The 20,733-nt window shown below is 43.9% G+C and overlaps 1 protein-coding gene across 1 annotated transcript; it reads right to left on the bottom strand.

Annotated features, from left to right (window-relative positions):
- Window positions 1-6,019: 6,019 nt before the first annotated feature.
- On the bottom strand, window positions 6,020-20,010 carry NDUFA11 (NADH:ubiquinone oxidoreductase subunit A11). The gene is made up of 4 exons (XM_018559693.1): window positions 19,868-20,010; window positions 15,923-16,015; window positions 13,498-13,620; window positions 6,020-6,189 (listed from the first exon to the last, which is right to left on the bottom strand). The coding sequence occupies exons 1-4, from the start codon at window positions 19,944-19,946 to the stop codon at window positions 6,074-6,076; spliced, it is 411 nt and encodes a 136-aa protein (XP_018415195.1). The 5' UTR covers window positions 19,947-20,010; the 3' UTR covers window positions 6,020-6,073.
- Between the last annotated feature and the right edge of the window lie 723 nt (window positions 20,011-20,733).

Genomic DNA, 20,733 nt, shown 5'->3' with positions numbered 1-20,733 from the left:
ATCAATAAAAACCAATTTGTGTGACATTTTTCAAGACAATTTTATATTTACATTATAGGTATTTACAAGCAGTTGATGAGAGTAGCGGCAAGATTGCTGTGACATTTCTCAGTGCATTTCACAGAACATTGTCTAGTTTATCGGTATAAGTGTTCAAATCTACACAAATGAATAACCTGTAAAAACAGCAGAACTAATGGTTCTTTTTTTTTTTTGTTAAATGTTCTAAAATTGCATTAATTTGAAAGTTAAAAGTTGTGCGTGCATACTTTTCATATCTTTGTTGCCTTTTGCATTACTTGACATTATCCATATGCCATCTTGCCTATTCTATTCATCGGTAATCATTCCCTCACAGGAATTTCTACTGTAGGAACCACTTTCATTTTTTTCCAGGAATTGTGCATATAATGGGGCAGTTCTAATTTTTCCCTACTCTTCCTTCCCTTCTGTTCTTTTATAAGCCACTTGTTGTTTATATTATTGGTAACTATGGGGCGAGATGATGCAGGGAACGTGAGGTGATAGAAATGTTTAGTACACACTGTTTATACACTTTAAAGAAAAAACTAAAGACTTTGCAGTGGGGTACTCACAAATGGACAGAGGGTCAGCAGAGTGAAAACTAAAGATGTAAAACCTAATAAGGAAAAGACCCCAGTTAGTAGGGGGGAAAAAATCGCTAAATGGTTAACTGTTTAAGGGCTAGCAATTAGTGTTTTTCTCTCTGACAGATATTAGTCCTTTTAAAATGTATTTTGAGTACAGTTCTGTGATCAAGAAGGGGGCGCAAAGAACAGTGTAACTACTATAATACACAGAACTCGAGCACAGTTTACTATTATCACCATGCCGCTACATCCTTGGTCGTGACCCTGTGTTCAGTGGGTCCCTGCATGCCTTTAACTTTTCTAGGTGAGATGCTCCTCAACCTCCCCCTAGTGCAGCACTATCAGTACTCGCGCCAAGCAGCCATTCAAAATATGCCCAAATGTCAGCTTGAGGTGGGGTGGGCTGGAGCTATGGCTGCGAGGGAGCTACACCTATGCATGCATTACTTACAGCTCCCTCACCTGCCCTTTAGAGGTGCCTGGACCGGAGTGACGTCACATTCTGGCTACCGGCACCTCTACAACGTGTGCAAGGGAGTTGTACAAGGAATGCACATATGGATGGAGCTCCAACACAGCACAACACTGGACCCCAGGCTGATGACCCACTCCAGTTCTTGTAATATAGGGATACTGGGTGGATCTTAAAAAAAGAAAATGTAAAATTTGTTTTTGGAGTGTATATGTGTGAGATTGTGGTTGTGTGTGTCGGTCAGTGTTTTTGAGGGCCCGTTCACACTAGTACAGTGCATTCATCGAACAGTCCTGTACTATTAATGCACTTTTACTACACAATCACACCTACTATGCGTTCTGGTGCTGGAGGTGCCTTGTGTTGCCATTTATTTGAATGGCACCCCAAACGCACCTCACGCCCAAAGCTCAATCGCTTGCACTGAAATGCACAGTACCGCAATGCAGTGCCACTTGGGTTGCGACTTAATGAACGAGGACAAATGTGGGTTTCACAGGTTGAGAACCACTGCTCTACATCAGTCTTCTATTAAGCCAGCACTTCCTGTCATCTCACTATCACCAGTTCCAACACACTGACACTATGACTGCTCATAGCCTCCTCTCTTATAGTAAGTGACTGGGTTATCCAGCTTCCACACTTGTTGCTGCTGTGAGGCTGTTGACCATGGTCAAAGGGTGCGTATTATGGGTTGGCACCAAAATTTGACACCCATGAATGCCTAGTATTCATTTACAAAAGTATTAGGTGTCCTCTGAATGACTACTATGATCAGCTAAGCAACGCTCAGTGGTCATAATGTTTATGAGCACAGGGAAGTTCCTCATCAAGATGCTGTAATACACAGTAGTAGCTGTACCTGCTGTGACCCTGCCAGGCATTTTTTTTTAATACACTCCTTAAAAAAAAAAATTAAAGGAACACTCTTTATTCAGAGTATAGCATCAAGTCAATGAAACTCCTGGGATATTGGTCAGGTCAGTAGCAGAGCGGGTTGTTAATCAGTTTCAGCTGCTTTGGTGTGAATTAAATAACAGGTGCACTAGATGGGCAACAATGAGACGACCTCCATAACAGGAATGGTTTTACAGGTGGAGGCCACTGACATTTTTTTCTCTACTCCTCTTTTCTGACTGTTTTTCACTAGTTTTGCATTTGACTAGAGTGTTACTACTGGTAGCATGAGGCAATACCTGGACCCCATAGGAGGTTGCACAGGCATGCCAACTCCTCCAGGATAGCACATCAATACGTGCCATTGCCAGAAGGTTTTCTGTGTCTCCCAGCACAGTCTCAAGAGCCTGGAGGAGATTCCAGGACACAGGCAGTTACTCCAGGATAGCTGGACAGGGCCGTAGAAGGTCCTTAACCCATCAGCAGGACCGGTATCTGTTGCTTTGTGCAAGGATGAACAGGATGAGCACTGCCAGAGCCCTACGAAATGACATCCAGCAGGCCACTGGTGTGAATGTCTCTGACCAAACAATCAGAAACAGACTTCAAGAGGGTGGGCAGAGGGCCCGATGTCCTCTAGTGGGCCCTGTGCTCACTGCCCGGCACCGTGGAGGTCGATTGGCATATGCCACGGAACACCAGAATTGGCAGGTCCGCCACTGGCGCCCTGTGCTTTTCACAAATGAGAGCAGGTTCACCCTGAGCACATATGACAGACGTGAAAGGGTCTGGAGAAGCCGTGGAGAATGTTATGCTGCCTGTAACATCATTCAGCATGACCAGTTTGGTGGCGGGTCAGTGATGGTCTGGGGAGGCATATCCATGGAGGGACGCACAGACCTCTACAGGTCAGACAATGGCACCCTGACTGCCATTAGGTACTGGGATGAAATCCTTGGACCCATTGTAAGACCCTCTGCTGGTGCAGTGGGTCCTGAGTTCCTCCTGGTGCATGACAATGCCCAGCCTCATGTGGCAACAGTATGCAGCCAGTTCCTTGAGGATAAAGGAATTGATACCATTTGGATGGCCCCCACACTAGCCTATCCTGAATACAACAGAACACCTATGGGACATTATGTCTCAGTCCATCCGACGCCGCCAGGTTGCACCTCAGTCTGTTCGGGAACTCCGTGATGCCCTGGACCAGATCTGGGAGGAGATGCCCCAGGACACCATCTGTCCTCTCATTAGGAGCATACCCGAACGTTGTCAGACATCCATACAAGCACATGGGGGCCATACAAACTAATGAGAACCATTTTGAGTTGCTGCAATGAAATTTCAACACAATGGACTAGCCTGCTGCATTGTTTGTTCACTTTGATTTTTGGGGTGTCTTTGAATCCAGCCCTCTGTAGGTTGATCATTTTTTATTTCCATCAAACGATGTGGCATCCTTTCATTCCTAACACATGTTAGGTATATATCCAGTATGATATTTTTCCCCATTGAGCTCTAAAGTGTTTTCAAAGTTTACCTTTAATTTTTTTGAGCAGTGTAATATAAGGCCTCATTCACTCTGGAATTGGTTGGCACGTACAGCTGCGTATCGGGCAGCTCCCGGGCAGGACAGGTGCTGCGTGTGATTAGTACGCAGCCCCCGTCCTTCTCAATGAGACTACGTGGCCGTACACCCCCCTCCCGTCACCTCAAGTGCAGGTCCGTAGGGGTGCGTGTTTCCCGGCTCGGACACAGACATCCTGTCAGCGTACGAATACGCTCTCCCGCACTGAGGTGGTAATTAAACAGCCGGACAGCAGCTTCTTGAGTCCCCCCCCGTCGCAGCCGCTGCTAGCGATCCCGGGCTCCGGTGTAAGCCCGAGACCGGCACAGCAACTCTGCGACCACAGATCAAACAGAGCTCAGTACATGAGCTCCGTTTGATCTCCTCTTCTGAATGCAGGCAGTGATGTGTATTACATCACTGCCTGCATTCAGTGTCACTCTCCGGTACAGAAACCAGAGAGAAGCTGGTGAAGCAGGTCTCTGCTTCATCAGCTTCTCTGGGGGTCCCTAGGTGACATTAGGGGTCTTAAAGACCCCTGTCTCCATAAAGAGGACCTGTCACGGCAAATTGGCTATCACATAGGGAGCTTGTTTGCTCCCTATGTGATAGCAATAAAGTTCAGTGGGAAAAAAAATGGTTTAAAAAAATTTGTTACAAAAAAATAAAAAATCACATCTCAAAGCAATAAAAAAATGTAAGTCCCCCCCCACGCAAACATGCGTCAAGCCCGCCTACGTGCGGAAAAACCCAAATACATCCATTGCCGCACATGTTACATATCACCGCGAACGTCGGAATGAGAGCAATAATTCTAGTGTCATCAATCACGCTCTTATCCGAACGCTCTGGAGCGCAGACTTTGTGGTGTGAACCGGCCTTAAAGGTTGTGCAACTAAATGTTTTTTTACCATATAATGGAAAAAAAAAACCTTTTTTCCCTTCGTTATGTTATAAAACATTCTTAACCCAATTTGTGGTAAAAAATAAAAGGCGGGGTCACTTCGTGTAAATAAGCAAAACAAATGACAAACGCACTCAACAAATTTGTCACCAACTATACAGTAAGGTGCACACGAAGTGGGCTTTAAACAGTAGAAAAGGTATCATGGCACACTCACAAGTCAGCATGTAAAAAAAACTTCTCACCACTAGGGTCAATAACAGAGGTTTGGATACACGTCTTCTGCAGAAAATGTGAAAGCCGCACAGCCGCGTTTGTCATTTGTTTTGCTTGACTGATTTGGTGCAGTGATGCATGGGGGTTCTCAGCTGCCATTGGGATGTTCGGGGTCCCTTGTACGTCCCTGTGCATTTAAAGGAGGCTGGGCTTCCTCCTGACAAACCTGCACCCAATTTGAAATCTTGTGCCCCCATGTGCTCCAAGATGGAGACTCTCATAGTTTAGAGTTAGGACCGCACTATAAGAGGTGCCTTGGCGCGGCTGTGCGGCTTTCACATTTTCTGCAGAAGACGTGTATCCAAACCTCTGTTATTGACCTTAGTGGTGAGACAAGTTTTTTTACATGCTGACTTGTGAGTGTGACATGATACCTTTCTACTGTTTACTTAGGGTAAATAGACACCAAACATGTCGAGCTTTAAAATTGCGTGTGCCTGCGGAAAAAAAAAAACCATACCCAAAATTGGCCATAGGCGAAGTTTAAAAGCTGTTACCACTCATCAGTTTAGTGTTATCAGTGATTAATGGCCCTAGAATTATTGCTCTCATTCCGACAATCGCTGGGATATCTAACATGTGCGGCGCAATCGTCGTTTTCGCACTTAGGCGTACCGAAGCATGTTTGCATGTGTATGTGGGGCCGGGTTGACTTTACAAAAAAATGTTTTTTTTTAATTGCTTTTATATTTGGCTTTTACATTTTTTTTTTTGTAACTTAAATTTTCTTAAACCTTTTTTTTCACTTAACTTTATTGCTATCACATAGCCAATTTGCAGGGACAAGTCCTCTTTATGGAGATATCAGGGGTCTCCAAGACCCCTAATGTCACCTAGGGACCCCCAGAGAAGCTGATGAAGCAGAGACCTGCAAATTTGTCACCATCTGTATACTTAGAAATTTAATTTTGCTCCAAAAGAAGCTAGCAGGCAATAGATGTTTTTGTTAACACCAAGCACTGGACAAAACTGTTCTTTGCACTGTTTCTAAAGAGCACCTAAAAAAGCAGTTAACTAAAAGCACCTGCCCCATTTATACACACACACACACACGTGCGGTACATATATACATACACACATACATATATATATATATATATATATATATATCACATACACACACAGGTATGGAATGGCATTTGATAGAGGGGTTAGAGGATTACCTGAAATTACTTACTTGAAAATTACAGGTTTCTTATGCCATATGGTGACGCATACTTACAGACCACAGTTGTGACAAAACATATTGTGTACACTACAGAAACAAAGTAGGCAAACAAAAATCACCAGACTCAATAATAATATGTATATTTATTTTCAGCACTAATATAACAAAACAAAACGTTTCAGAGTCTTGGTTCAGATGGAATCCACACCCAGCCCTCCTTTTTGGAAACCTTGGCAAGAGTGGCAAATCCTCCAAATGCAAGACATGCTACAGACGCAGTTGCATAGCTTTGATCTGTGAACAGAAAAGAAGTCTCCACATTATATACTCCGTCTGTTTAAAGTAAACACAGCTGGGTAGAAATAGTTGGCTTTTTCTTTCCATCATAACCAAGATATTTTGGAAGAGATCTTAAAGGGAACCTGCGAGTTAAAAATTCAGCAGCTGCCATTGGTAACTTGGTTTTTAAAGGAGCAGATGTTTGGGCTCTCTCTGATCCTGGTCTTCACTACCTAGTGCAGGGGTCAGCAACCCGTGGCTCTTTCATTCCTCTGCTGCGGCTCCCTGTCCAGGGGCGGAACTACCACTGGAGCCTCGGTACGGGTGTAACTGCACACTGTGTGCTTTTATTTCACTTAATTAGAAAAGTGGATTATAATGGGGAACGTTACACTGTAATGTTGCCTATTATAATCTATCTGTGATTAAATTATTAGACAGGGCCGCTGTTATATCAAAGTTTGTAACTAGGTTGGAATGTGTGACCGGTGACGTGGTCACACATTTCAATGTAGTCCCGCCCAGTTTTTTTGGCGGTGGAATGTGTGACCACCAATAGGTCAAGCATTCCAACGCTTTCTCAGCTGTTCCAGGGCAGATCGGCATCACAAATCATAGGGGTGGAATGTGAGATTGCACTCAGAGTCGGATAGAAGTGACATTGCAGGACCGAACAGCCGTTCCAGGGCAGATCGGTTCTCCTGCACATACGATTTGCGATGCCGATCTGCCCTGGAACAGCTGAAAAAGCTTTGGAATGCTTGACCTATTGGCAGTCACACATTCCACCGCCAAAAAACTGGGCGGGACTACATTGAAATGTGTGACCACATCACCAGTCACACATTCTAATGTAGTTGCGAACTTTGATAGAACACCGCCATCAGGGGGTATGGCCGGTACCCATGTGAAGGGTCTGGGCAGCCTGGGGGGCCTCTTACATGAGTATCAGCGTGCTCACCTAGAATTATGGAGGAAAAAGCGGTCAGCTTCATGTCTGAAGCCGACAGCTTTTTCTCCATTCAGATCGGCATCTAACAGGTAACACAGCAGGGAAATCCTCCCTGCTGTGTAACCCGTCATGGGCGGAGCGCCTCAGCAGTGAGGAGTAAGTGAGGGACAGGGAGACTCCTCCCGGTCACCTCCCTTTCTCCTTTACACTAGCTTGGGGACGGGTTGGAGGCAGGGCTTCAGCCGGCGGGGCTGGGGCATGCCTCACCCGGAGCAAGAGGTACCGCATTTCACTGGTATCAGCTGTGCCAGTGGTGGAATGGCAGAGGTGACAGGGGAGGGGGTGGAGGAGACCAGGCCCCAGCAGGTAAGAGGAGTTGGGAGGAGGTACAGGGAAAGGGACCTCGAAGACCAGCCCACCAGAGGCCCTGCAGATCCCACCATAGAGAGTCTCAGATGGGCTGTGCATGACTATGGTGTGCTCTGCAGGGTCACTCAGGTGGGCTCTGCGGGGTCTCAGGTAAGCCCAGAGTCCAGTGCATTACTAAGCCCACATATACCTATATACATGCTACACATAGCATAAAAGGTAAAAAACGATATATGCTGTGTTGTCTTCATTTTAGATGTGTAAGGGGCTTAGTGGCTCCCGGTGTATTCTTTTCTGTGGGAAACGGGTCCAAATGGCTCTTTGAGTGTTTAAGGTTGCTGACCCCTGACCTAGCACGTCAGACCTGTAATAAAAGTATGCAGTTAGTGATCTCTGAAAAGTCCGAACTCCTGTCCATTATACTTGTTCCAGGTCAGCGATTCATCACATAAGTGAGGATTAGAATGACAGTTCTGGAGGTAGTACCTTTTAAAAAACAACTCAGTAAAGGCAGCTTTTTCTGTCACAGGTTTTCTTTAAGCTTCCAGAAAAAAGTAATTGTAAGAATTCTTAGACTGCTGGGTTATACTGCCACCTACAGGAAAAATGGACACAGGCAAAAAGAAGAAGAGCAGTTGACCCCACCCAAATCCGTCATGCCTCAGTATTGTAGCAAAGTAGTACAGGAAGCATAAAAGTACCACTGAGGGAGGGACCTATGTACCCCAATGGACTCCAAGAGAAGGATTTTACGGTAAGTACAAAAATCCTTTTTGTTTTATCAATTGAGGAACACGGGAATTCTTAGAGTGTTAGGATGTCCAAAAGCAGTCCAACAGAGGGGTGGGCAACATAGCAACAAAGGCAAAGAGGCCCAAGAAGAGACAACAAAAAACTGGGGACTGTCTACAGCTCAAAGAGCTACAGCTGAAAGATCTACAGGATCTAGTCACCTAGAGATGGTGAACAGAGAAGCAGGTGTACCCTCAGGGTCAATCCAGAATGCAAAAGGAATCAGTCCCCCTGATAAAGCAGTGGCTGAGAGACAGAATCTCACAGCTTGGACCACACTCTGACAATGGAGGGACATTTCCTTTTGGTGAACTCGAGCCACACAGGGGGGTGGAGAACACTGTTCTAGTTGAGATAAAAGGCAAAAAAAAAACAAACCTAGGCAAGAAGGACATCCTGGGCCTCAACACCTCCTTTTCCCAATGCAGAACAAGACGGGGTAACTTGCAGGATAAAGCCGCCAGGTAAGATACTTGCCTCGTAGAGGTGATGGCTACAAAAAATATGATGGGTTCATACAATCTTTAAAGCACAGAAAGAACCAGATTCAGGACACTCATGCAGAAGCAGAAAGTCATGCAACTACTGGCCTGGAAAGACTAAATACGAGACTAGAAAGTTTGAGGTGTCTCCTGTTGAAGAAACATGCTAAATTAGTGATTTGTTAAGGTTCAGGATCCACCTGAACTGAAACAACAGATCTGAACTATCAAGGTCACGTTGCCCAACAGAAGTCCAAGCTGACATTACCATCAACAGGAGGTCATCTAATGCCACACTAGGGGTTCCACGAGGGAGAAGTAGGGCTTATAGCAGGACTACTTTGGTGAATACTTAAGGTGCAGACAAGAGGTAGAAAGTCAGGACCACCAAATCAGTAGTGCAGCAGCCCCACAATAAAACCTTGGAACCATACATGTCCTTGAAAGATGGGGACATACAGGTGGACATGGGCTTGATGTCCACAGACATCAGAAGATCACCCTGGAGAATAGAGGCATTGACAGATACAGTGGATTTCATGCAGAATTTCTGGATCCCAATTGAGACATTTAGAACTAGAGATCCAATATGGGGCAAATGCCCCTTTTGTGCATGGTGACAATAAACAAGTTGGAGGAAAAACCCCTGAATTTGTTCTGCCACAGGAAGTGACACCTTGATCCAGGAGAACTGAGAGGGCTTGATGAAAAATCTGCAAATCTGTGGAATGACACAAAAAGGAAAGGACAGGGAGCCAGAATACAGTTTGCAGCATGGGTTATTACTTCCTGCACCCAAGAATCAGAAATGCAACTTGTCCAAGTGTCCCCCACACTGGAAAGTGAGGGCTCACCTGCATGCCAAGGAAGGCTCGTCTGCAGATTTGGCAGCCGGCAGTACTAGACCTAGAAGATGGACTGGGAACTTGGCTTGGAGGGTGCCTTTCTTAATGGTCAGAGAGAATATTCAATGTTCTTGTCTTTAGGCTTCTTCCGATGAAGAAAATGGGCACTCTTGCCATCAATAACGTCCTAGAAAAATAATAAATAGAAATATTCTAAAAACGATCTGAAGAGACATAGTCCCTCCAAGACCATGCAGCACAAATGCCTCTGATACAAGAAGTCCACAGCCCAGCATTGCCCATGCACGAGTACTAACAGAAGAATCATTCAATAGGAAAACCAGGAAGCTTTTGACAGACCGGCACAGCTGAAATAAAAAATTACAGCCATTTGTTTATGCATACTTCATGGTTTTGAGAAAGTACAAATCACAAACAGAAGCGGTCAATGCTACTACTGTAAAGGGTGAACCAGACCGCCAAAATAAGGAGATAATAAATTGTCAGATGTGGGCTTAATAGCCACAGACCAAAATCTAGTGTTGTGGTTTGTCACCTGCACTCCATATGGCTCTGTAGACCTTTCTCTTTTTTTCTCAATATGTCGCCCTGAGGAAGGGACCCTACATGGCTCCGAAACATTGGTTTGATTGTCGCAAGCGACGTTCAATAAAAATGAACAAGAATTTCACATCCTGTGCCACAACAATACTTCTTTTAGAGTCCTCATCTAATAACAGATTCACAGAAGGATCCTAAACTAAACCAGAGAAGTACAGCATGTTAGGCTTAGCAAAGAATGGAGAATGGGGGAAGAGCCAAAAAAAGACCAAGTCCTGCAGTGCGCTTGCTTAAGCTGAGCAACCCCACATCTGATTGCCAGCCATAGAAATTAAGGCCAGACACAACAAGCTAAAAGGTTAGGACGCAAACTAATCCCCATTGCCCAAATGTACTACATCACCAAAGGCAATGAGGGGGCCAGTAAACAACACATAGTAGCCATAGAGAAAGCAGGAAGGAAATCCACTCGCCATTCAGAGCAATGGGGAGAGCACTTAACATCTGCATTAGGACACATGGAGCTGCAGGGGGACAAGTGCACACGAAAATTCCCAACAAATCGACAACCTGACAGTAGGAGATGGCAGATAGAGGCCAAAACAACATTAGTCTGCTACACCACTGATAAAGTCGAGTCTTCAGAGATGGGGACAGTGAAAACTGCCTTAGTTCTGGACTGGTGAATCCATAAGGAATGCCAGGCATACTGGCATGACCTGAGTAGTAGAATCCTATATGAACTGGAACACAAAATGATAGTCATTGCTGACTGCAGGCCTGACGCAGAGGAAACACCAGTATGTATAATGAACTGGGAACCTGTGTTGCTTGACTAGGAGAGTCATCCAGGGTTTTCACATCCAGCCTGAATTCACCAGAAGCTGTAGATGACTGTAGAACTTCCAGAAATTCAGCGCTGTCACAGAGAGGTCAGGGAAAGCCTGTGTTCGATGGACTGGAGAAAATTTCCAGGAATTGATATATTTGGCATGAATCTATCAGCAGCTGTTGAAAGTAGAAAATCTTCCAAACGATCAGAGAAAAGCAGAGCTGAAGAAAACACGTCCACTATCCTGGGGACAATAGCAAAAACAGACATGATGATTGTGGGCAGGGTTATGCTGTGCTGGCCAAAGGCTTTTTTGTTGCCATTTTTCCCTGTAGGCGGCAGTATAACTCAACAGTCTAAGAATCCCTGTGTCCTTCATTGGACAATAAGGTAGAAAAAGTTATAGTAGAAAAAGAAGGTTCAGAATCCCTACCAGGATTTTACTGTTCTCTGTGTCCCAATTAGACATATTTCCCCTCAATTTCTATTCAGGTGATATATTTCTCACTGACTAAATTCACCTCAAAAAGGGACACAGGCCACCTTTAAAACCTTCCTTGTTGCTCTGAAATCTTCTTCTGAACTCAGCATTACAACTAACACTTCCATAATCTCTGACAACTCTAAACTCCCAGGTAATCCTTTCCCTAAACATCACTGTGTGTCTAAATGGGAGACTTTATTGGGGAGAGAGTTGACTCTGGAAGAGTGGGAGAAAATCTGGAGTAACGCCAATAAAACGTCCATTTGCACTCTATATACGGGAAATCAATACAAGATACTGAATCATTGGAACCATACCCCAGATCATCTGCATGCTATCAACCCAACAATTTTGTCTATATGCAGGAGATCCAACAAAGTTTGTACCGCCTTTTTGGGAATGTTCCCAAATTTGTGGTTTCTGGAAACGTGTGCTGTCTTTTCTTGGGGACCTTCTAGACACCTCAGTGCCTATGAACCCTACTCATTGGCTACTAGACCTTCCCTTTCCCATTCAGCCCAAGTACAGCATTAGATTACCGTATCATGTCTTGACTGCTGCTAGGTGTCTTCTCTCCCTGAAATGGAAACAGTCGCTGCCACCCTCTTCTCTAGATCTCTATAGACGTATTCACAATATCTTTGACATGAAATATTTAATGTTGCTGTTACGTAACACCATGTCTGCATTTGAGAAAACCTGGTCCTCCTGGCGAAAAAAATGACCCTCTGATGTAATTCACCCCTATCTTTTTTCCCTATTCCACCTTCTTATAACTCAGCTGAGGGAGTCCTGGTCTGCTGGAGAGCACGGATTCTTTTTCTTTTCCCCCTTTTCTCTCCCTCTTTCTATTGCTGCACCATTTTCTCTTTCTATGCCTCATCTTGGATTTCGTTTTCTCTCTTTTCCTTCTAGGTTTTATACTTATTTAGTGTCAAGAAAAAAAAAAAAGGGAGCCCTTGACTGCATATCTGAAATAAGTGGCTCCTACGTAATACTTAGCTATACTACTATGTCACCCTATGCACCTTTTTCCCCTTCACTTTGAACTTTTATGGTTGAAATAATGTGTAATTTAGTTGCCATGGGATTGCGAGTCCTGACCTATGTACATTTATCAGTCCCTAATGTGGCTGCTTGTTATGGTTTGTCTATTGTTAAAAAAAAATGTTTAATAAAGAGAAAGTTAAAAAAAGAACAAAAAAAACTTGCAGCTCTCACTAGTTCCTCCCTCTGACCTCCACTCATCACAAGACACAGTAGTGACATGGGGGTCAACAGGAGAACCCAGTAAGAGTCGATGGGCAAACATTACTAGAAGTGTTGGTTTCACTTTGGACCTCAGCATAAGAATCTTTAGGTTTCAAATTAGTGCTCAGCGGCACAGGCAGATAGAAAAGTATTTACAAACTTGTTTTACAAGTAAAACTTTATTTAATGTATATACTATTAGCAACAGGTTCAATGTAACCATAACATTAAAAGTTAACAAAAAAAAAAAAAAAAAAACTTACCATACCCCCTTCACAGCATTGTGTTTAATACATCAGTAATGCCATTTAAATATTAATTCCACTGACTGCTCAATCTCATATATTGGCAGGTTTTATCTCATATAGCAGGGGTAGGCAAACTCTGGCCCCCCAGCTATGGTAAAACTACAAATCCCATTATGCATTTGCCTCTGGGAGTCAACCTGTGGCTGCCAGAGTCTTGCAATGCCTAATGGAATTTGTAGTTTCACCACAGCTGGAAGGCCGGGTTTTGCTTATCCGTGACCTATTGGCTTGATGAAGATAGCAGGTTATAGGCAATGGGATCTCCAAAAAAAAAGTTAAAAACACAGATAACCAAATCTGATAATGCACGCATCAACAATATCTGCCCTGCTTTCATCAACCTAGTATTACACTGTACCTCTTTCTACACCTGCATTTTTATGCTGTCAGTTCCAAACACATGTATGACTATAAAATATGTTTAAATTAAATAAAAATGTAACTTACTTTTTACTCCTAGGAGGAGACCAGATGTACAACCCCCTATAAAATAGTTTAATGCGTCATCTGGCTTTTCACGAACCTGGGCTGTTATACAGGTAGTGGCACTAAACATTGCTCCAAGTGCAGCTAGGAAAGAACAGAAAAAGATCACGAAAATACAAACATAAAGAAGTCTGCATCTCTCACATTATGTGGCTTCATCCCAGGTTCAACTGACATGTTCTGTGATGTTCCTTTCCAATATGTGATGGACGTGTCTATCAAATTGCAACTCTCACAGCCTCCAGCAGTTTTGGCCTATGGGCAAATTACTTCCTGATCCAACAAAGGGTATTGTATCAATTGCCTTCATCAAAACATTCCTATTCTATTTATTTGTAATTAAAACCATAGATATTATTTGTTAGAAAAAAATCCAGTCCATTTTTTAAATCCATTGTGATTTTGCAGATGCTACTACAGGTAAAGCGCAACTCTTACACATCCCCTTAATGATTGAGTGACACAGCATTTCATATTCATGAACTATAGGTTCTACTGCAACTCTCACCTGGACGAAATTGGACACTTGGCATGAAACACTAAGGCCAAGGAACCTAACCCCTCTTCTAACCACCCTGCTCAGATGTAACAAGCAGCATGAGAACATACAAAACAAGAGAGGTGGGTGTTCTGCCACTCAATTTCCAAAAAAGGGATTCAAATAAATAAGCTTTACCAAAGCTTCCACTGAATGACAAAAATGTCATATTTATAAACCGTGGGACTTCCCCAAGCAGTTTCAAACAAAGGGGTGGGCAAACAGCGCAACCACAGGTGGGCAGAGCTGGTTTTCAGACATTCAAATATTTTGTAGTTTAAACAGAGTCCCGGCGGCAAAAGTCACCGGGAGTCTGTATAAACAGCCCCGATGCTGGCGACGTACACTGTACGTCGTCAGTCACGAAGGGGTTAAACACCAGTTGAGAGACTGCCAAGACCAACACCTGGTAGCATTGAACCACGCAGAGCACAAGCCATTTTGTTAGAGCTCATTCACCTAAATAAAGTTGAAAGGGGAAGGAGACATGGCATCAGAGAGGCAGAACTAATCACTAGAAAGTCAAGTTCACGAGGAATTTTGCCCTCTGCCTGTTTTTAATCGCACTGCAACACACGGTATTGCAGTACCGCGATTAACGATTAATACATGACACCGGTGTGAATGTGCCCGTAAACTAACACAGTAGCAAATGTCACAAAATACTTACCTTGGCTACAGAAACCACTGCTCTGCGATTCTTTGCTGCTGATCACATGACTAAATGCCTAGCCATTTTATAACATTATCTGTGTTGAAGAGAAGGATTAGCCAATATAAACTCTGATGATCCTCAGAGCTTATGTGACCATATGGTCATGCAACTAGTTGCTGTGGAATCCCAGAGGAGCAATTTATCAATTTAAAGTAGTATTAAAAGGAGAACTATGGGGTTCTATCTTTTTTTTATGAATGCATTCCTTAGGCTAAATAAGTAAATAATGTAAATAATGTAATTTACTGTAATTAGCCAAAATGCACAGGAAGGCTGTAAAACCTTATTTTAGGTGGTGGGCGGGGCTAAGCGCCGCAATGAGAAGACATCCCGACTTATCTGACGGGATCCTCCCCACTGATGATTGACAGTGATTCTTGAGAGCTCTCTCCTTACCTGCACGTCCCCGTGTGCCAGCTCCTTCCCCCCTCTCTCTCTCCCTGCTGACAGATCGTGGATCGCTGATGACAGAGGGGAAGGAGCTCTCTCTCTCTCTCTCTTCAGCATTTACTACATGCATTTTGGCTAATTACAGTAAATTACATTATTTACTTATTTAGCCTAAGGAATGCATTCATTAAAAAAAAAGATAGAACCCCATAGTTCTCCTTTAAAGTCCAATTTTTTTAGCAAGCACTAAATATAAGCAAAAACATTTAAAAAAATAAGTGTTACCAAATAGGTAAATACTTACCTCTGTCTCTGCTGCTCGAGCCTGGCTGTAGAATCCAGCTTCCCCGAACGGCATGCAGCAGGATGAGAGCGGGCGCATACACAGTGGAGATCACGGCGGGGAGGAGAGACACTGTGTAAGTCAACGCATGCAGCCGGGAGCGTGCATGCTTGGTATTCAAGCAATGGCAACACCTTTGCCAATTATGTTTCAGCCTGTGTCAACGAGCTTTTGTTTGCTCTATGGGAATGCAAAATCTGCTTGAAGTAGGTCGAATGCAGGTCCAAAGGAGGCAAACTGCAGGTCATATGCACCCGTCAATGAATTCTGAATAATCCCAGATGTTTCTCACACATATCAAATGGATGCCATTAACACAAGCTCATCGCCACAGGTTCTTACATTTTACTGGATCAAATAGGTTCATACTGATATTTCCAATGAATTTAATTAAACATACCCAAAGTAAGAGTAGCACCTCCTGCATTTTTAACGGCCTCCAGTACTGTCTTAGGCTGGAAAAGGACTACGTAATATGCCGACCCCGCCAAACCTAAAAGAAAAAAATATGAGTTTACACAAAAAAAAAAAAAAATCTCAGAACCAATAATACCACCACTGAAAAAGAAAGTCTTGGTTTGAACTATGGTAGCTTCGAGGACACGATCACAGATAATGTGGCTGATTTAGTGAAGGGGTACAGAACATTCACATAACTTAGTCAATAGGGCAAAGATTTGTTCATTTTGCCTAAGGTGTACCTGTTCCCTGACTATGGACATAAACTATTTATTCTCTGACCTCATTAGCTGCTTTTAAAGAGGAAGTTCACCCTAGAATTAATCTATGATTAAACAGTCATATAACACATTTAAATTTATAAATCCATAGTACCATGGTTGACTTCTGTCTACGCTCTGGTTGTCCAGCAATTAACACTGGAAAACTGCAGGCTATTACTAGTGAGGAGGCTGGGCTTGGTGCAAACTCAGTTCACCTTCGGACAAGCCCGCTCAAAATGGGCGGCGCATTCTCTGTCCTGCAGCTATACATCACAAAGGGACTTGGAATGCCCCTGCTGCAACTTCTGACATTGACTGGGTAAGAAGGGGGTGATGAGCCGAGCCTCATCACTAGTTATTACCAATGACACCATGCATCTCATGGTGTCACTCAGCCCCCTTTATTTGTTCTCAAGAGATGTTTGTTTACATTAAAATGTTGGCAGCCTGCCAAGATCTGCTATTAAAAAAAAAGCAACAGATTTCAATGCATATGGTATGAACGTAAAATTAAATTTCTCCACAACACTTAGTATATGTTCACACCATGTCTGGAGCAGATCTGGAAATGCAGTGCATTTTTACCGCCATTTGGCCGTGTTCCGGTGCAGTTTTTATAGCTTAAAATGGGCTTTCAGGTGCAGTCCAGTGCTTTTGTATGCGGTTTTGATGCGTTTGCATGTGTTTCAGTTCATTCCAGACCAGGGAAGATAAGACAAACAGTATTTATTTATTTTTTTGTCTGGACCGGAACAGACTGCGCTGGTGTGAACAGAGCCCAGAAATACCATAATTTGGTCCGGGAACCAACACATTTGGTCCGGGAACAAACAGTTCTGGACATGATCCGAACATGGTGTGAACAAGCCCTCAGGCCCCTTTTACACAGGCGGTATGATTGGGTCCGCCTGTCAATTTTTCAGGTGGACCCAATCAGATGCCCAATGTAAGTCTGTGGGAGGGAAGCTGTGTGTAAACGGATGGCGTCTGTTTACACCCGGTTATCCCAGACCCCGCCCAGGTCCAGAAAAACTAACGGATCAGAGATCCGTTTGGCTGGATAGGTGTCCGTTTACATCCAATACCCCATAGACAGACACGTGGTCTATTCATTTCAGACAGCAGTGACATCTGCTCCATACCACTGTGATCTCACTCACTATCACTCGGCTGTTGTGGATCCTCAAATCATCTCTAAATTGGTGCTGTCCTTTCTTCTGGAGGTGACTACTTTTGTTCCCCATGGTCCCTGTGTGTGTTGTAAAGTAGTCACCACTCCAAGCTCACTCCTGTGATGGACTACAATCTCAATACAGATTAGCTAACTAAACATGAGATTGTAGTCCATTATGGGAGTCAACTTGGAGCGGTGACTACTTTACAACACACACAGGGCCCATGGGGAACAAAAGTAGTCCCCCTTCAGAAGGAAGGACAGTGTCAGCACCAATTCAGACATGATTTGAGGATCTACAGCCGAGTGATACACAAAGATAAATTTTTTAATAGTTAGGGTACTTGAATGCATTTTTAAGGTTTAACTCCTGAGTTTAGTGTCACTTTAAAGATATTGAGATGAAGCAGGTTGATTAAAAAGCGTTTTTACTGCTTGTTCAGAATATGTAAATACTATCATGTGCATGATTTGGGCACAAGTTCACTTTATTTTGTGCAGAAATGTAAAAAATGGATTTCTGTTCTTGCTTTTTCGTTGATTGAAATCAGGGATATGCGTTGGCTGTGCCGGAACCAAACTGTAAAAGGTGCCCATACACCTTACGATTATGGGACAAAACTTTTCGCCCGATGATCGAACCGTCGTACGATTTTCGTACGATGGCCCCATCCTGCCCTGATTATCGAAAAGGTTCAATCAGCGGTAGTTAAAAAAAAACACCTGGACAACTTGCGGTAATTAACCACAATTATTTTCATTTGCGCATGCGCAGTGTTAATCGTACGACTTTTGACGGACGGAAACGCCACCAACCATGCGAACATCGTACGATCGACCAAAGTTTTCAGACATGCTTGACCGTCAGAAGTCGTACGATTGTACAGTACTATCGGTCGGGCACTCTATTCACACGTTACGATTGTCGTACGAAAAGTCGATCGCATACGATTATCGTACGATAATCGTAAGGTGTATGGGCACCTTAAGTGAAGCAGCCCCCTGCTAGCTCAACCAGCTGCAGCTGGGGCATCCCACAATCATTTGTTATATGTAGTTGTGGGGCAGGGAATGGCCCGGCCACAGCTGATTGGGCCAGTAGGGGAATGTGCCACTGACAGTTTTGCACAGATTCAGTTTGCAGCAAGTCCAGTGCCCACTCATATCCCTAACTGAAATAAAACACAGCTTTTTCTTATTCTGTGCCCACAACAACCTAAAAGGGTCAGGAATAACTAGGCAGAAATATATCTATGTTCAGAGTCTAAAGCAGAGGAAAACTATTTGTAAAAATCTGGAAAAGCCCTATATTTTTCAAAGCAAACCTCTCATCAGCCATTGTGGCTGAAAACGCTGGTTGCCTGGCAAATGTTCTGACTAGTGATGAGCTGGGGCTTGGTGCAAGCCCAGTTCACCCAAGCCCCCTCAAAACTTCGGCCGACCACGCCCCTCGCCCAGTCAGCCATTTCCCACTCCTTTGTGACACGTAACTGCGGGGCGCGCAATGTGCCTACTGCAACTGATTGGGCAGCAAGGGGTATATGTTGGTCAGTTTTAAATGGGCCTGAGCAAATTGGGTTTGAACCAAGCCCAAGCTTATCACTATTGCGGACCATTGGCTTATATACTTTCAAAGCCACTGACCAGAAGACAAAGAGCCTAGGAAAGACAGAGAAATTTCATAAGTAATTGTCCGCATAATTGCTTCAGGAAAGTGACTCAAAGTATGTAAAGCAGAGGCTGAACATGACAGTGGAGGAGGAGAAATCAGCAATGGCAACCTCCCACCATGGCAAGTTTTGCCTTAAGATAAATCCCTTGGCCTGTGTTCACATGTGCAATGTGACATTGCAGGTGTATTGCACGGCGTTACTGTAGGACAGCCCATTCATACGAATGGGACGTCAACACACTGACAACTACAAGTCCATCTCTCACAGCAGCAGACAGGCCTTGTAGTCTCTCCATTTACAGATCCATGGATAGGATCTCTGATTGGATGACCAGGCTGTGTGGGCAGAGCCACACCAGATCCAAGACCTGTCAAGGGCTTAGGGGGAGAAGAACCCCTTGTTTCCTTTAAGAAGGAGGACATGTTGGGGGTGGCGATGTGGCCATGTTACATCCTAAATATGGGTATAACATGGAATCTGGTATTAAAGCTAAACTCAGCCTTTCATTTGTTTAATGACAGAGTCCCTTTGACCTGTATACTATTCCATTAAATCTGATTACTAGTGAATACTGGATAATACCCAGCTTCAGGGTACTTCAGTGATAATTGCTGCACACATCAGCTCAATGCCCTGGTGTCTGAAACACGTGATCACTCTCCCTGACATATCCTCTATCCGCCCCTGACCGTACACAGGTGATCCGCCATATATCCCACCTGTCCTGTCGTACGGTACAACCTATACACCTGAATACACTATTACACGCCACATACCCAGCCCTGTAGCCAACTTCGTCAAAAACCATGTTTTTTCAGCGCAATCTGTACCGTCCGGAGCGTCCCAGTACCACATCTTCCTAATACAGAGACAAGGACACCGAACTAGGGACGACCTCACGTCACGCTGACCTACGGCCGTGCGTGTACTGTAAGCGCGCCGCCATATTGGGGAGGGCGTGGCTCTCATGCAGCTGCGTGCGAGTGCAGCCATATTGTGGTTGTCATCGCTGTGGAAGTCCGCATTCAAATAGTCAATAATGTGTACAGTGCAGAATCCTGTATATGTGTATATAGTGCGGATTATGTTTGCATAATGTGCACAGTGCAGAATCCTGTACATGTGTATATAGTGCGGATTGTGTTTGCATAATGTGTACAGTGCAGAATCCTGTGTATGTGTATATAGTGTGGACTGTGTATGTATAATGAATAGTGTGTGTGCGTGTTGCAAAATGTGTGTATAATTATGTAAATACAAATTGGGGGGAATTAAAAGAAAGCACCTGAATTTTTTTTTTGCCTTAAGTGGACCTCAGCCATTTAAGTTTTAATCATTTTCATTTTCTAAGCTGTGTGGGGAAAATGAAAGAAGCTGGTGACAGCTGAGAAAGAACATGTCTTGGACACTTTATAATTAGACCTTCACCTTCCCCACCCAATTTCTCTCATCCCCCGACAATCCATTTATTATGTTATTATTTTTTGAATCCGTTTTCAGGGAACCACCCCCACAGAACCACCCCCACACTTCCTGCATCTCACCTGGGTCGAGAAGGTGGTATTTGTTACCCCTGGCCTCCTGGGATACCCACGTCATCTCAGGAGGTCTTGGGGTATGGCACGTCATATCACCAGGGGGT

This window comes from Nanorana parkeri, unplaced genomic scaffold, assembly GCF_000935625.1.
Source record: "Nanorana parkeri isolate BGI_ZX_2015 unplaced genomic scaffold, ASM93562v1 scaffold412, whole genome shotgun sequence".
NCBI lineage: Eukaryota > Metazoa > Chordata > Amphibia > Anura > Dicroglossidae > Nanorana > Nanorana parkeri.
The sequence above is the reverse complement of the archived record's forward strand: the minus strand, read 5'-3'. Positions and strand labels throughout refer to the sequence as shown.